The following is an 18,320-nucleotide window of genomic DNA, read 5'->3' on the forward strand; positions in this document are numbered from 1 at the left end:
AGAGAGAGAGAGAGAGAGAGAGAGAGAGAGAGAGAGAGAGAGAGAGAGAGAGAGAGAACAGATCTTATGTCGGCATGTTTAAGAGATAACAGATCTGTCTTTTGAGCACACCACATAGATCTGGAATGTCCCTGCGCAGGATGGCGCCATGCTGTTGTGTTCAGCTCTGAAAAGCCTCTTGTTTTTGTTTGTTTGAGACAGGTTCTCTCTATTATGTAGCCCTGGTTATGTAGACCAAGCTGGCCTTGAACTCAGAGATTCACCAACCTGTCTCTGCTCCCCAATGCTGGAATTAAAGACATGTGCCAACCAAGCCCAGACTCTGTAAAAGCACTTCTTAGTTGTTTGACAGCAGGTGTACACATGGACAGACTGAAGCTGTGTCTAAAAAGTCTACAAACTGTTGTCACCACCACAGGACTGACACTGAGTATAGAGAAAAGAAGAAGCAGGGGGACTGGGCTTTGGCAAACATCAGTACTGGGTGCCCACTTCCTGTGTCTCCAGCCAGAGCTACCAGCTCCTCTCGGTGCTCCGTGTGTGCCCCAGAATCCTACTTTGACGCTGAGTTCTGTTGGACTCAGGCTAAATGATCATGGAAAACTAAAGACGCCAGAGATAGGTGGCACCTTCCCTGCAAACCCAGCTTTTGGGAGGCTAAAGCAGAACTGACTTGAGTTCAAGGCCAATCTGGGCTAACAAGGAGGTGGTCAGCAAATGGCTCAGTGGATAAAGGTTCCTACTGACAAAACTGACAACCTAAGTTCCATTTCCAGGACCCACACAGTAGAACAAGAGATTGGACCCCTGCAAACTTCTATGCACACCCTCACACCCCCACCCTATCCTGATAAAGAATAAATAAATCAATAAGTGTAGTAATAAGCCAACCAAACTTAGCAGGGGAAGTAAACTCACTATCAATGGCTTGTAAGTCCTCTAAATTTAGGTCTCTCCTAATTTATCTGTTCCTATTTCTAGTCTAACTAAAATGGCTCCCCCAGGCCCTCTGTCCAGGTATGACAACAGTATGTGTAGTACTCTCAGGGTGCTTAACCTGCCACCCAAGGACTGGGAATCGCCTGACACCCATCCGTTAGTGTATGGGAAGCTGTCTGCTCAAGTAAGGAGGCATGTGGTTGTATTCACTTCTACCAAACCAAGTTATGCAGAGGAAGTCCTACAGCCACTTGAATAAGGAAAAGTTGATTACATCTCCGCGGTAGGCTGCCAGCAGCAACTGGCAACTGGTAACATAAAGGGAAGAAATCTCTTTTCTAGATAAAGGAACCTCCAAACACTCTCTTTAAAGGGCTATTTCCTAATTGATCCACAGTAAAGCCCCCTACGAACATACCCTGCCCAGATCCAAATCTCCAAACTGGCCTTTAAAAGGATTTTCCATGAAATACATAAAGATACCTGCGTGTGAATGAAGGCATGGCTCTGAGACAAATACAATAAAACAGCAAAGAAACCAAAAAAAATGGAGGGGCAATCCTGGGCAATTCAGAGCTCTTTTTTGGGGGGGAGGGAGGGTTCAAGACAGGGCTTCTCTGTGTAGTCCTGGCTGTCCTGGAACTCACTTTGTAGACCAGGCTGGCCTTGAACTCAGAAATCTGCCTGCCTCTGCCTCCCCCTCCCAAGTGCTGGGATTAAAGGTGTGCGCCACCACCGCCTGGCTTAATTCAGAGTTCTTAAGACAATTTCAGGACTGCAGATGGTGCCCAGGGAAAGAGCATTTGGCAGCATGAGACTGTAGTTTCAATACTGTTTTGATTTCAGTTTCTGTTGCTATGATAAAATACACTTATAGAAAGCAACCCTTGGGAGGAAGGGCTTCTTTTAGCTCAACAGTTACAGGCAACAGTCTATCGTAGCAGAAAAGTCAAGGTGGCAGGATCGTAGCACAGCTGGTGACAAGGATCTCCAAGGAATTCACACTCACTCCTGCTCAGCTTGTTTTCTCTTTTCACAGTACAGAATCCAACCCAGGAAACACAACCACACAGTTCTGGGCTTGATTTTCTTATATCAACAAAAGAAATCAAGTCAGCTTCCCCACAGGCCAACCTGATGCACACGATGTCTTACTGGGCTTCTCTTCCCAAGTGATTCTAGACTGTGTCAACGCTGACAATGAAAATGATCCTGCACAAATCCTTCCTCAGTACAGAAAATAAAAAAATTCACATTTTCTAACACATACAAAATGATACTGAATCCATGCAACAGGAATCAGGATGTCAAAAGAAAGGAAATCCGAGTGAAGAGAGCTGGCAAGACAAGACCATGAAGCGAAGCGTGGTGCCCTAAGGCTAGAATTTCACCACTAACGAGTTTGGAGCAGGAGGAATGGCCCAAGTTCAAGGCCAATCTCAGGCACAGAATGAGACCCAGTCTCAAAAACACCAAAAAAAAAAAAAAAAAAAAAAAAAAAAAAAGAGAGAGAGAGAGAGGAGGAAGCGAAGAAGGGCTGGAGCGATGGCTCAGTGGTTAAGAGCAGGCCCTGCTCTTGCAGAGGATCCAGGATTGGTTCCCAGCACCCATGCTGAGAGACTCACAACTACCATCTTAATTCCAGTTCCAGGGGCCTGGACGCCAGGGTTAAAGGCAAACAGCTGATATGCCCAGCCTCTCCTAATTATTTTAAGTTTCAAAGATACTTTATTCACATAAATCAAAGGATCAGAAATTCACATCAAGAACGATTAACAAGTTGGGCACAGTGAGGCTGGCCTTTAGTCCCAGCTCTCAGGAGGCAGAGGCAGTGAAGCTCAGGCCCAGCCTGGCCTACACAGTGAGTGCCAGGCCAGCCAGGGCTACACAGTGAGAGCCTGTCTCAGAAAGGAAAACAGGAAATAAAAAAGATAAAGACAAGGGTCTTTTATAGGTAGATTTCCTCACCATGACCAGCAAGCAAACTTAACATATTCCAGAAAAAAAGAATGTGGAGAAACATGCAGAAACGGTCCAGATTATATTAAATGTAATTTTGCTTAAAGCACGGAAGAACTTGATTTATCCATTCACTTGTTCATCCACTGTATATTAACGCACCGAACATGTGCCGGGAACCAGCGAAGCGAAAGGTGAAAGTGGGTTCCTGTTTATCTAGAGACCGTGTCTTAGCAAAGTGCGACAAGTGGTAAGAACACAGAAATGGGCCAACTTCAGCCCTGCTCTGAGGAAAACAGAAGCAGGGTGTAAGGCTTAGGTAATTCCAACGTTGCCATCTCCTGAGGAGATGGAACAATTGTAGGTTGTGTAGAGAGTGAGAAATGTTGGAGCACTCGGTCCAACATTTCTGAATGCGCCTGCAGTCCCCATCAGCCCCCTTCCCTGGTGGCTCGGGAACTCTGTGGAAGAGGAGACGGGAAGGATACAGGAGCCAGCGAGGATGGAGGACACCGAGGAAACAAGGCTTTCCCAACACGGCAGGACTGATAGCATATAAGCTCAGAGACTGGCCCAAGAACAGAGCCTGCACAGGTCTAGGCCAGATGGATCCCGGTGGGCAGAGGAGTGGACAGATACAAGTTCCCCTCCCCCAACCTAGAGGCCATCTCCAATTGCTAACCGCTCAGAGGAAAAACTAGTTCTTCAATGGGAGTCTCAACGGGTACACCCCCACACCTAAGGGCAGGCTCCGTACCCAGCAGGAGATGACCAACACATAACTCAACAGTGTTCCTGGAGGGTTTTTTCTCATAATGCTTTGTCTGGACACTTTTTACTTTAACCCCATGGGTCTTCTGCTTATATATCATAATTTCTGCTTTTGTCTCTATGGGGTTTCTATGTGCAAATGTGCATGTCTCTGCATCTCTGTTTCTCTGTTTGTTTTGTCTATTCAGGTTTATTTGGTTTTGTTTTATCTAATTTTTTTTTCTTCAGATGCCTGCTTGCTTTCTAGTGAGAGAGAGCAAGAAAGGGTGTGGGTTTGGTGGTATCTGGGAGGAGTTGGGGGAGGGGAAACAGTAATCAGAATATATTGTATGAAAAAAAAGTATTTGCAATTAAAATAAGAAAAAAAAATCCCTCCTACGTCTTAAGTTTATTACACTTAAGTGTCTGTGTATTCTCAGTGTCATGCAGCCAAAAGAGAATGTAAAACTGACCTAGATGCTGACCCTTGGGTATAACCATCATCTCCTCCCGCCCTCCTTCCCTTTTCTACTGTGGTACCCTGGGCACTGAGCCAACATTCCCCTTGTTGCGGCTGGTCTCCCCAGGTTGAACTGGCTGGCCTCGAACTTACAGTCCTTCTTCATCAGCCTCTGAAATGCTGGAATCATAAGTGTGCGCCATCACATCCCCACCCAACTTCAGTTCTTAGAAAAGCATCCTAGAGGCCCAGAGAAATGCTCCTGCCAACCTGAACCTTTCAGGAAGTAGTTCCAACCAGAGAAGGGCAAGACAGCAATTCAAGAGCAGGCAGGACTCGGCAGGGAAAAGCGTCTCCTATGGTACTATTCACTATCACAGGCTCTTCTGAAAGCATGCAGCTGAGGAGTTTTGAGGACAAACAGAAAAGGGTACAGCCTGCAAAGCCTAAGAAACTGAGTGACAACTGAGAGCAACCCGAAAGCAACCACCAGTGCGTGCAGAACTCGGCTAGCCACCAAAAGCATCATGGTACAGACTACAGGATGCTCCCATCCATCACTGAGGAACTATGTAGGCAAGGAAGCTCTTAAGATGTCACCCGGAATGAGCATTGTGTTGAATACCTGCCATCCCAGCACTCCAGCCTTCTTGGGTTATAGGGTACCCTGTCTCAAAAACAAAACAGAAAGAAAAAATGTTCTACATTGTCTCTAAGAAAATAAGCTTTCTATGTAAGCTCACAATTGAGTGTGCAGTTGCCTGTGGAGGCCAGAAAAGGGCATCAGATCCCTCCAGGGAATACATATTGGAGTTGCAGGCAGCTGTGAGCCACCTAATTTGTATCCTGGGAATTGAACTCGGGTCCCTGAAATAACAGCAAATGCTCTTAACCACTAAGCCATCTCTCCAGTCCAGGCCCTCTCTACCCCTCCTGTCACTGTCTATAAACATGCCTGGGGTTCCTGATAGGGTCACCCCCATGGCAGCCCTTCTTCCACCTTCATAGTCTATGAAAATAGTAGCTTGTGCCCCATTTTACAGTCAACCCCTTGAAAGCTGGGTTCTGCTCCTATCGAAACATAATCACTTGAATGTTGACAATGACAACTCCACAAAGCATTCTAACTTGAGTTACAGAGCACAGCACTCTCAAACTTCCCTCTTCACAGCTGTACATGCATGTTATGTATGGATACAGCCTGACATGGGTGCAGCCATCTTGAGTGATAATTATCACAAAGGCTCCCAGTAACCCTAGCTGGATTTTCTTTCACTTTCCCAATAAACAATAAAAAGCAAGCAACCAGTCAGTCACATATTGGGCCTTACAGTCAGACCCTGGCTCTGGGGACATGCTCATCATTGCTTAGATGGTATTTTCAGATAAACCAGGAACATTCCAGCACAGATGAAGTCACTTTTCTTAAACACGAAGCCTCTTTGCTATGCACACTGTGAAAACACAACTGGTCTTGCTGCCCCTCCCCAACCTCCCTTCAGTTGGCAAGCCCCCAGCAAACTGAACCCTGAGCAATCAAATCTGTCTGCCTCTCTGGCCTCACAGGACTGAGGACTGCTCCTTACAGAGGAAAATGGGTTTGTCCAGGGGATACTACTGTGTGTGTTATCTTCTCCTGACTATGCTCCAAGTCCTTTGCCTTCATTTTCTATTGCTGTGTATAGTTCTCAAAATTACCTCCAAGTAGTTTCCTCTCAACTCCACTCCTACCCTCACCAAGCTCCAATCCTAATTTTTATCGTCCTAGTGATAACTTCAAATTCTGCCTCTAGCTTTAACACTGTTAGAGAGCAAAGTTAGTTATGCCCCAGCCTTTCCATCCACCACTCTATTCCAAAAGTGCCTCAAATTCTCATCTGACTTGCAGCCGACAGTTCCCTCCAACCCAGCTTTGATCCCAAGTTCTCTTCTAATGAACAGTGGCTTAGACTCAACACAAACACCACATCAACTACAAATATAAACCTCTTTCTACCCACCAATTTTATTATGCCCTTGCTACAATAACTTGTCTACCTCCTTGTTACAGTGTAAGAGGTATTTCTGAGAACACATTCTAGAAAGCTTCCTGCTGGGCAAGACTAATGCCAAGCTCTGAGGGCCTCTGCTCAAGGTCTCTCATTTGGATGAACATGTCTGCTTATTTTTGCTACTTACTTTAACATTTCCTTCCTCTACTCTCGTCTGAAAACATCAACTGAGAAAACAGGAGGTACATACACTAATCTCTGCTTTATAAATACAAGTGTCTTATTAAACTGTAATGTATATCACAAGTCCAGTAAACTGCACATTCTAGATAGTGGGAACTACTCTTAGCTATCGAAGTCAATTACTCCCAAGCAGATGTAATTCTCTAGGCATCTGGCAACATCAGGAAACATACCTGGGTTTTATAGCATGAGAAGATGTCCTTGGCATCTCCAGCATCTACAGGGTGGAAGATAGATGCTGCTAATCATCCTACAGATATAGTACACACCTCCCCATATACCCAAATTTTATGACCCAAATCACATTGCTGCTGAGAAACCCCAAGCAAACAAATAATTAATATCTGTAGGTAGTTGGAAACATGGGCCAACATACTGCAATAATGATGTGGTTAAACACGAAAGAATGGCTAAGCCAGGTGGATCTCTGTGAGTTTAAGGTCAGCTTGGTCTACAGCGTGAGTTCCAGGACAGCCAGGGTTACACAGAGAAACCCTGTCTCAAAAAACCAAAATCAAAAGAAAAAAAAAAAAGTCAACGACATTCTTCACAACATAGAATTTCAGGTCAGCCTTGGGTACATAGACCCCTGTTTTGAAAAATCATTCAATCAATTAATTAACTGAAATGTAGAGTTTCGACAACCAAGCTGATAACTCTTTGTTGGTAGAAGAGATAGCCCTAAAGAGTAACATTTCTTTGCTCTGTGAGATATTAGGCAGCCAATTTATTCTCTAATTTACTGGCTTCATTCCAACATTCCTTGTTTTGTTCGAGACAGGGTCTTACTCTGTAGCTCCAGGAGGACTGAAAAACACTATACAGAAGAGGCTTGGCCACAAACTCACTGACCAGCCCGCTTGTACTTCCTGAGTGCTGGGATTAAAGTAGTGGTTCTCAACCTTCCCAATGTTTCAACCCTTTAACCCCGATTCTCATGTTGTGGTGATCCGCAACCATAAAACTTTCACGGCTATTTTATAACTGTGATTTTGCTACTGCTATGGGTCTCACTGTTGAAGCATCTGGGTTTTCTGATGGTCTTGGGTGACCTTATGAAAAGGTCGGCCAACCCACCCCCCAGGTTGAGAACCACTGGATTAAAGGCATGGGCCACCACGCCTACTGTTTAGGCCCTTGCTAGCTACTTCTGGTTCATGAGTTACCTGCCTGTCTGAAAGTTTGCTTGTGACTTTAAAAGGTGTTTTACCCTTTGGGAGTTTGTAGGACCCACTAAGATGGGCAAACACATACCTATTAGAGGTATTAGCCTAAGTGACCCCCAAAAGGCATCTGGCTACCTGTTTAAATACAAGCTTGTCACATTTTAGGTCCCAGAATGAGTCCTCAATAGCAGGAAGCCTTCACTTCTCTGCTTCTCTGTTGCCTTCTTGTCTTCTTCTGCTGTCTTCTGATGTCTCATCACTCCTGGCCCTTCCCTTCAGATGGCTCACTGGTCTCAAAGTGCCCTCCTGCTGCAGCTTCCTGAGTGCTGGCAACCACAGGAGTACTTCGCTGTGCCCAGCTCCACCTGCCCCCTTGCCAGGTCCAAGGCCCATTTTGCCAGTTTCAAATGTGCCTCTCTATGCATGTTCTAAGCACCTCTGCCAGCAACCTGACCTTTGTGGTAAGATCGTGCGGTTATCCGTCTAGCAGATAATTAGGATCTGCTTTCAGATGAGATTAAGAAATACTGGTTTATGGCTGGGATGCAGCTCAGTGTCACAGTGCTTGCTGGTATGAACTAGGTAGGGCCTGCATTCCATCCCCAACATCACAAAAAGAAAAAAAGGGCCAGGTATGGTGGTGCAGACTGGTAGGCACCCCCGGGCACCACCAGAAGCGGCAGCGGCGGCAGCAACAGCAGCACCCACCACCACCATCGCCACCTGTCTATATTTCTTAACATAGAGCCCTGATAGCTGGAGCATAAGTCACTCTGTGATCAGGAGGGTCCAGCTCCTAACCACTGAGACTTGCTTATCTTTAGACTTTTCTTTTCCCCTTTGGGTTACTCAGGATTAAACACAAAGTTTTCTTGGACATGCTAGGCAGGCTCTCTAACAGCTTCTTCACAATTCCTTCCTTCCTTCCTTCCTTCCTTCCTTCCTTCCTTCCTTCCTTTTTCCCTCCCTCCCTCCCTCCTTCCTTCTTTCCTTTCACCGTTGAGGACAGAGCTCTGTAAGATGGTCTTACTTGGAGACCCAGGATGGTCTCCAAGTCACTACACAACCCAAGTAGATCTCAAATTTGCACTGCCTCTGCCTCAGCCTCTGAGTAGTTAGCTACTACTACATCACCAAGGCTTGGCCATCTTTAGATTTCTTAGTGGAAAAAATATTAAGTTCTTATTTGTATAGGCATCTATTATTACAGGAATTTTATTAAAACAGAGATATATGAACATGCATCAGTCTAACTATAGCAGTGGTAACTCCCTTTCATCCCAGCACTAAGGAGGCAGAGGCAGGCAGAACTCTGTGAGGTTCCAAGCCAGCCAGCGCTACATGGTCTTTAAAAAAAAACAAAAAAACAAAAAACAAAACCAAACAAGGATGAGGAACCTTTAATCCTCTATGAGGTGTGGGGGTGTGGCAAGGGGTGGGGGTGTGGCTAGAACAGGCAGGTCTTGGCCAGCCTGGTCTACATAGTGACACTCTGTCTCAAATCACAACAGGGATAGGGAGAAGGGAGCCGGCTTAGTGGGTAAAAGTGTCTGCAGTACAGTATGATGACTGAATTCAATCCCTAGATGTCAGGCAAAGGAGAGAATCAACCTCACAATCTATCCCCGACCATACACACACAAACGGCACCCACACATTATGATATTTTCCTAGAACAAAGCAGCTCCTTAATTACTACTGAGATTTATCCTCCTATAGCTTCATTTGAAATTTAAGGATGCTAACTTTAACAATTATATTAATTTAGTAAAATGTTAACAAAACAAACAAAAAAACCACCAAAGACCCAGGATATTGAACCTTGATTTAATTAAAATCCTACATAAGAGGGGCAAAGAGATAGCTCAGCAGTTAAGAGCACTTTCTGCTCTCACAAAAGACCTGGGTCTGGCTCTTGTCACCCACAAGACAGCTTACAACTACCAGTATCACCAGTTTCAGGGATCTAATGCCCTCTTCCGACCTCCACCGGTGTTTGGAATGTGTGTGCTGCATAGGCACATACAATGGCAAAGCACTCATACACATAAAACCTTTAAGAGATAAATACATCTTTTAAAAAATCCTACACTGAGCAAGTAAAGTCACCTGCCACCAAGCCTGATGAACTGGGTTCAACCCCTGGGATCTACACGGTGGAAGGAGAGAACCAATTTTGACAAGCTGACCTCTGATCCCCATGCAGGATATGGTATAAACAGCTCCGACAAACTAAGTAAGTAAATATAACGTTAAAATGAATCCTACAACATTGGCTGGGAAAGGAACAGGGAAGGGGAAGCTATGGCATTAGCAATGAGCATCCCCTATTTCAACATTCTGGGATACCCCCAAGTGTTAGCCACAAAGGATGCTGAGCCAACCATTGTTTCTTAAGATGATTTTCACAACTGTAAAAAAAAAAGCATCATTCTAGGAAATGCAAAGAAGCCACCACATTCCTTTCTGGTAAAACCAACACAGAAGCTCCATGATATGACCCAGTGGTACATTTCTAAGGTATTCCCTCCATGAACGAATCCCTTGTCTTCTCATGAGCCAGGCATCACTCTTCTAAGACCCTGCAGAACCCCCAGGGAGCGCTGGTGGCATGTGTCTAGCCTAGAGTCTCACTCAGAGACTTTCTGCCTCCCTGTCCTCACTCAGACAAACTCCAGGGCCCCATTCTGCATTGCTCAACTGCACTTAGATTCACACCTGGGAAACATCACCCCCCAGTTTTAAGGTCCAGCGACATTGTAAGTTCAAGTTCAGACTCCTGACTCCCTCAGGTCCCTACCCTGTCCACAGAAGTCCCTTCTGGTTGCTTCTTTACCACCAGTTGGTTCACTGAGACAGAGCTGTGGGCCACCAGGTCTTCTGCTGCTCTATTCTCCAAGAAGAGAGGAAGTGCATTAACTTACGAGTCCTGTCTCCTACTTTCTAACGTAGACTTTAAAAGGGCAGCTCAAAAGCTCCACCTGGATTACTGACATATTTTCTTCAACATGTATGACTGGATTTTATCACAAGACTTTTTTGTAAATTTAAGTTGTCAGGTCCTCTGCCCCCAGCCTGGGGGCGGGGTGCATGCTGAAGACTTGACATCCACTGGTTGATTCAAGCTTGAGTTTAAAGAATCAACACTATGGATTCAGGGAAAATTATGTCCACCAGTATCTGATAAAGCATCCTAATAACTACAGGTAAAGCTTTTGGGGTGTATTAATTAAGCAGGACACTAGCTTTCATCAAACCAAAAGCTCACTATCAAGCCGGTCTCTGGCACCTGCTGTAGCCTTGCCACCTCAAGTTCCCAGCAAGGTATCTGCAAACTTCCTTGCCTCTCTCTCTTTCTGTCTGTCTGTCTGCCTGCCTTCCTTCCTGATACCGTCTTGCTAGATAGCTCTGGCTGAGATAGACCTTGCCAGGTAGCTGTTATGAATTTACAGTGCTCCTTCTTGCCTCTGCCTTAAGAGTCCTGGGACTGTGGGTGTTCGCTACCAGATCCGGATGACTTATGACTGTCTTTTGTTCTGACTATGAAAGTTTATGTAACTGCTTCCCTGTTAAGATGTTATTCAGTGGTACACACCTTTGATTCCAGCACTTGGGAGGCAGGGTCAGGCAAATCACTTAGCTCAAGGCCAGCCTGGTTCAGGATGGCCAGGGCTACACAGAGAAAGCCTGTCTTCAAAAACAAACAAACAAACAAACAAACATGCTCTTCAGGGCAGTCAGAATGTGTGCTTCGAGGTCACAGCCATTCATATCTGTCACAGAGTAAATCCCTTGTTCCCTCTGACTGTAGTGTTTTTATGCTACATAGAACATACATGGAATTGAAAATACAAATTTGTTCCCACACCCACCCAATGGGTTAAGTTCTCTCCAGGTCTCTTATCTTCTCACACTGTCTTAGTTTGGGCTAATATTGCTGCGATGAAACCTCATGACCAAAAGCAGCATGGGAAAAAAGGGTTCACTTGGTTTCCATACACTGAATCACAGTCCTCCGATAGAAGCTAACTCAGGAATTCAAACCAGGTGGGAGGCGGGAGCTGATGCAGAGGCCATGGAGGGTGCTTCCTGCTTACTAGTTTGCTCAGCCTGCTTTCTTATAGAACCCAGGACCACCAGCCCAGGGATGACACCACCCACAGCAGGCTGGGTCTTCCCCATCAATCACTAATTAAGAATATGACCAACAAGTTTACCTACAGCCCAATCTTGCATTTTCTCAATGGAGCTTCCCTCCTCTCGGTGACTTTAGCTAGTGTCAAGTTGATGTAAAAATAGCCAAGGACACAGCTTACCTCTGAAGCTCAAGTAAAAATCAAATCAGTATGGATACGACTCACAGTATCTGTACTGTATCACTCTCGTTCTAAATTTCCTACCTCCTCCCCCACAAGCCCCAGGCACCCTCTCTACCTCAAGATTCCTCCGTGCTCCTTCACCCAAGGAACTGCAGGAAGCGGCACACTCCACGCACCCGTGTTTTGCCCAGGTTCTCCCCTCCTTTGGAAATGCCCCATTCCTTCACCCTCGGAACCTCACTGACTAGAACCCTTTCCTCTTTCTCATTACTGCAATGCTTTGGACATACAGCAACTGCTGCATGAATCACACGGCCCTGTTTCCTTGGAAGTCTCTCTACTAAGTTATAGGAACCTTGAGGTTAAGGGAACAACCACATACTGACGCCCTCCTGGGTAAACTTTTCCTTAGTTGCTGACCACTAGCTGGCCGTGGTACATGTCCACACCTCCCAGCACTGAGGAGCAGAGGCAGCCAGAGCTACACAGCATGTCTTTCCCTTTAAAAAATGAGTAAATACAATTTGTAAGAGTTGCCTGCCTGGCAGCCCCACCACCAACAGGTCACAGACTATGAATCACACCCACCTTAAATCGCCACTTCCACTCAGGTCCAAGCCCACCCATATGTCAAGCCCAGCCTTAAGACAAAGCATTCCTTCACTATTGGCTCTCTGCCTTCAAATCACCCATGCAGCAGTTTCAGACAATTCTTCCCCTGGCCGAACCCTGAATACTCCCTCCCAACTATCCAAGGTCTTGAGTCAAGCCAGCGTGTTTCCCAACCATTGTATCTCACAAGGGACCTTGACATGTTCTGATTACGATATGCCACCGCAGACATGGTTTTCTGGCCGCTATGTCTTTGTTAATAATGAGGTACCTAGAAATCTTCCGGGCTTTTCAATGTCCACCTACGGCGCTGCCTCCTCCAGCACACACCACTGGGCGGTCGATGCCTCTCTCCAACCTCCGCAGGCATTATCGCTCTCACAGTAGCTCCCACTGCCTCCCTGATTACTGGAGGCCTGGCTGATTCACAGGCCATTCTCACAGCTGTAACAGAAAACTGGATTCTGAGCACCAGAGCAGTTACCCCACCTCCAGCAGCACACACTCCCATTTTCTTTTTTGGCACCAGGATTGAAGTTTCAAAGCACACTGCCACTGAGCTGGACCCTTGTTCCCTTATTTTATGAGAGGTTAAAGAGGTAAGCTTAAGACGTGCCAGGCTGGAAGCGTCTACCTAGCATGTACAAGGCTCTGGGCTTGATCCCCATACTACCAACAAGAAAAACTTTGGCTTGTGAGGCCGGGTTCCTCTGTGTCGCCCAGGCTGGCCTCACACCACCACCTTCATGCCTTGGCCTCCAGAGTTCTGGGACTATGGTAAGTTCCACCATGACCACCTGGCTAAACTTTTCTTTGCTGTATTTCCTCTTACACTAAGTTAATAGTTTTCTTAAAAAAAAAAAAAAAAAAACCAAAACCAAAACAACAACCTCAAAAAAACAAACAAAAAACAAACAAAAAAACCCTGCCCTGAGTGTTGCAGTCAACTCCTACCATGAATCTCAAGGGAAAGGAAAAGGGATTTCTTTTAAGTGGGAAGGTTACTCTATGAGTAATACATGCTAAGATTAAGATAACCTGGCAGGTGGCATTACTATTACCAATACCATACACCACACCCTTCCCATCAGCTGTGCTAAGCTTTGTGGCACTGACAGACCGACCAGAGAGAACCCGGTGGAAGGACTGGTGGAGGCAAGGCTCTTCTGTAAACCGAGGCAAGCATCCTCTACCTCTGGGGTGTCCTCAAAAAAGGCGGGGGGGGCAGCAGGAAGGGTCCAAAACACTGCCAGGACAGGAGAGAGCAGCCTGCTGTGAAAGTCTAAGAGAGCGGCTACCACAGCCATTATAAACAAGATGCCCGTAACCTAGGGGCAGAAGGACCGGCGACCCAAGGTCAGCTGGTCACCACAGCAAGCTTGTCTCACACAGTTCTGAGATTTCAGACGGACAGGACGTCCCTACCAGGTTCCAGGGTGCAAGGAGTCCCTGAAGAAGGCTGACTCTGAATAGAGAGTGAACCAGGAGCCCAGAAGCAGGGAATGAGAAGCAACCGAGCCGGAAGGGACTCCAGCAGAAACAAAGGTCTTAACCAAGGCGAAGGCCAGGGAGAGGGGAGGGATGAGTGCCTGGTGGGCACTTAAAAAGTGACAAGCCTCAGGCATGTTTTAGCCCTGGGTAGTAAGAGAGTGGGTGCAAGGAGCTGAGCACAGGGGAACCAACTTGATCCAACACCGACAGGTTCAACCCACACTGCCAAGAATTACACAAATAAGCACTTTACAGCCTACACATGGTAAACACAAGCTTTCTTGATTTTTTTAAAATTAAATTTAACTATACCTGGAGCTACGACCACTCAAGAGTAATGTGAAATTTGTGATGTAGGAAATATATATTATATATGTGTGTGTGTGTATGTGTGTGTGTATATATATACACCTTTTTAAATATATATATATATATATATATATATATATATATATATAATAAAAGGTCTCCCCAGAGCTGAACTGTTTAACAACATCGCTGAGGCTGGAGAGATGGCTCATCGGTTTAAAGCACTGACTGCTCTTCCAGAGGTCCTGAGTTCAATTCCCAGCAACCACATGGTGGCTCACAACCATCTATAATGGCATCTGACAACTTTTTCTGGTGTGTCTGAAGACAGCTACAGTGTACTCACATACATACATAAATCTTTAAAAAACAAAAACAAAACATTGCCCATGTGGTCTCTAGAAACAGATACCTTACCCACTAATTCTGGTGCCTTATAGGTGGAAAGTTTGGAGAAAGGTGGGTAGATGTTCAGGAAGCTCAAAACAGGGGGCTTCAAACCGAGAGAAGCAGAGGGGCATTCTCCTAAGTTCCCAGACCCTCCAATACCAAAGAGGAAAGAAACAGTACCTTATCCCTCAACTTCCTACTCCTCACCTGTCGCTTAAGCTGCTATACAATACACCTTCAGCCTTCTCCCACCCACGGCTTGTAGGACTCTTGAATAGAAACAAGTAAATTGCCCGTTCTCCAGGCAACCTGTCGAATAACCTGGCTATTTCACTGACAAAATGAGGTTTTGGAGGCATAAGCACCTTCGCGGTCAAATTTTGCTGTTTTCTGACAAGGGGGAGGGGCCGATGGCGGTGTTGAATGTGAAATACTGATTATACACAAGGTGAGTCACCGCTTAGTTTCAGTTTCTCCTGTTGTTCATTTAATAGAAGGAACAAGCCCTATCAAAACGTATTCGCCGGATTTTTATAGCCTGCGTATTCCTTTTGTGGTACTCGGCGGAATGTCAGATGTGTAACAACCATCACATATACTCGTAGAACACCAACATGACAGGAATAATATTTTTAACGCAGCTACCAAATATTCTACCTCTGAAGCGTCTGGTCATTACGTATCACTATGCGTTCCCCTCCTGATTTCCTAGAAGTTCAGGCCTAAGATTCCCAAAGGGTTTAGAAGCCCTGGAGTGGCGGCCTGGAGGGTGAACACCAACCAGGAGAATCGAGCCTTGCGCACATCCAAGGGACCCGCGGACCGAGCGAGCGCCAGCGGGCTCCGGGGCCTGATGGCTCTGCGTTCTGCGCACTTCGCGAGGGACCCGTCAGGGAGATGCTCTCGCAGCGCCCTTTACAAACAGGGACCCCCGAGGCTCCCAGGACCGACCCACTCCGAGCGCCCCGCGCGAGCCAGGCCGGACTCACCTTGGCGCTGTGCACCGCCTCCTGCGCGCCGCGGAGCTGCAGCCAGATGCGCGCCGGCAGCGGCTCCTCCGCCCCGAGGGCGCCGAGCACGGCCAAGCCCACGCCGAACAGAGCCTCGATGCGCCCGCGGCTCCGCTCCAGCAGCGCCGCCTTCTCCGCGGGCGCCGTGAACTCATCCAGCACCACCCGGGCCGCCATGGCGGGCGCGGCCTCCCGGGGCTCCGGGGGCCGGCGGCGGCGACGCCCCCTCAGCGTGCCGCCCCGGCACCGAGCCGCTCAGGAGGCGTGGGCCGTGCCGGCCTCCTCGCCCGCCCGCAGGCCCCGCTACACCATCACGACACGGCCGCCGCAGCTTAGCAACTGCGGGCAGAGACTCCCCGCCGCCCCGCCGCCCCTCGGCCGCCGCCGCCACAGCCGCCACGCATGCGCTCAGCCCGCCGCTGTCCTGGAAGCTCGCCGCCCCGTCGCGAAGGGTGCGTTGGTAGGCTGAGGGCGACGGAAGTCGACGCCACACGCTGTCACCATGTTGACCGTGGGCAAGCGTCGGCAGGCGAGGCCTGGGCGGCCATATTTGATGAGGGCCTGATGCCTTTGGGCATCTAGTAGATGGACATTTCTGATTTTACATTGATAGGCAAATGGTGATTCTTTTACTTCCTTCCCTTCCCCCTTTTACTTACTTCAGAAAAAAAAAACATCGTAACAGGAAAAGAAAATACGACAACCAGCAAAGAATTGAAAGGCCAAATTGCTAGGTCGGGTCTAGTGTCAATTACTGTCATCCCAGTGGGGTGGGAGAATGAGGTAGCCATCCGCTGAAGGCAAGCCTGAGCTACATAGTTCCAGACCAGTTTGAGCTACAAAGTGAAACCTTGTCTCAAAAACCAAACAAGAGCTGTCTGGCTGTCTCGGTGGCTAAGAGTGCTTATTGGCTATCATAAGGACTAGGAGTTTGGTTTGGCTAGCATCACTCCAGGAAACAGAACAGATCTTCAATCCCAGCTCCAGCGGAGACCTGAGGGCTTGCTGGCTTGCAGCTTAGCTGACAAAAGGCAGAAAGGGGAGCCGAAGATTCAGGGAGAAACCCAATCTTAAAGGAGTAGATGACATGGTAGAGAAGATCACCCGAAGGCCCCTCTGGCCTCTGCTTAGAGAGAGAGGTGCTTACCATCACACTCTTATGCCCATACATTCACACACAAGTATATGCATAACTCTAAAATAAATCTATTTTTAAAAAAAATGTTGGTTATGGTGTCATAAGCCTAAAATTGTGGCAGCACTTAGAAAGTTGAGGCCAGAGTCAATCAAACACAAAACCAAATACCTTCTCCTAATGGAGTGGGCAGGGGAGCAGTTCCTTCACTGTACCTCTGGCATACAGGAAAGGGAAAAGACAATTTCAATAGGGTTATTTGTGTTATGTGAGGGGCAAAAATAATAGGGATCATACTGTGGGACTAGGGCAAATAAACCCAAATCCTTCCTCAGGTCTGTTTTTCTAAGTCAAAGGCATCACTTGATTCCAATGCCTCCCAGATGTGCTTTCTTCTTCTTCTTCTTCTTCTTCTTCTTCTTCTTCTTCTTCTTCTTCTTCTTCTTCTTCTTCTTCTTCTTCTTCTTCTTCTTCTTCTTCTTCTTNCTTCTTCTTCTTCTTCTTCTTCTTCTTCTTCTTCTTCTTCTTCTTCTTCTTCTTCTTCTTCTTCTTCTTCTTCTTCTTCTTCTTCTTCTTCTTCTACTTCTCCTTCTCCTTCTTCTTCTTTTAAATTATTTATTCACTTTATATATGAGTACACTGTAACTGTCTTGGGACTCATCAGAAGAGGGTATCAAATCCCACTACAGATGGTTGTGAGCCACCATGTGGTTGCTGGGAATTGAACTCAGGATCTTTGGAAGAGCAGTCAGTGCTTTAAACCCCTGAGCCATCTCTCCAGCCCAACATTAAGTTTTCTTGAATCCTTAAAAACAAATTGTCAAAGATGAAGTGTTGGTTTCTATAGCTGGTTTTTGCTACTTTATGGGTTCTTCTTTTTCCCCACACTTTATCCTCCTCCCCACCCAGTTTCACTCCCTATCACTTAGTAGGAGAGAAAGAAGGAGGGAGGAGAGAGAGGGAGAGAGATTTCTGAACCTAATTTCTTTTCCTTTGTTTCTTCTTATCTGCAGCTGGCAAAGCCATGCCTCTACTAGAGCAGGAGGCAAATCATAGTCAGCTGCTGCAGATAGTCTTAAGCAGCCCTATACTGCCACAACTGGGATTAAAACAAAAACTCATTGTTATAATATTTCTGTGTTTTAGAAGAAACTAAAATTCCAGATTCTCACTACAGGTTTCCTTCCTCTGGGCTAAGTACTTGGATGTAGTAAATAGGACTAACGTGGATACTGCTCAGCTTCTTTGTATTGTAATTCTTCACGGATACAGTAAACAATGGTAAGCAGTGGTTCTATTGTGACAGCATAATTCCAACACAGTAAATGCTCATTAAATACTAGCTATTATGTGCGAGCTAGTTCTTTATCAAAATTAACCAGAAAAAAATTACTCCACCAGCCAAGAATTATAATGTATCCAAACCCAGGTAATGGGGGGAGGGGGAGGAGAGCCATCAGTCTGTCAACCCTGCCTGAGATTTCCGAGCTGAGTTGAATTAAGTTTCAGCTTCCATCCACCTTGATAGTACTTGATAGGCTTTGGT

General features: G+C 46.5%; 1 protein-coding gene across 1 annotated transcript in view; it reads right to left on the minus strand.

Moving 5' to 3' along the window:
* N4bp1 (NEDD4 binding protein 1) overlaps positions 1–16,040 on the minus strand; it is a 44,381-nt gene extending 28,341 nt beyond the window's left edge. The window contains exon 1 of the mRNA XM_021220298.2: positions 15,619–16,040. Coding sequence (XP_021075957.1) covers positions 15,619–15,816 — 198 coding nt within the window. The 5' untranslated portion in view covers positions 15,817–16,040. The remainder of the gene's footprint in view (positions 1–15,618) is intronic.
* Between the last annotated feature and the right edge of the window lie 2,280 nt (positions 16,041–18,320).

The sequence above is a fragment of the Mus pahari genome, chromosome 20 (genome assembly GCF_900095145.1).
Source record: "Mus pahari chromosome 20, PAHARI_EIJ_v1.1, whole genome shotgun sequence".
NCBI lineage: Eukaryota > Metazoa > Chordata > Mammalia > Rodentia > Muridae > Mus > Mus pahari.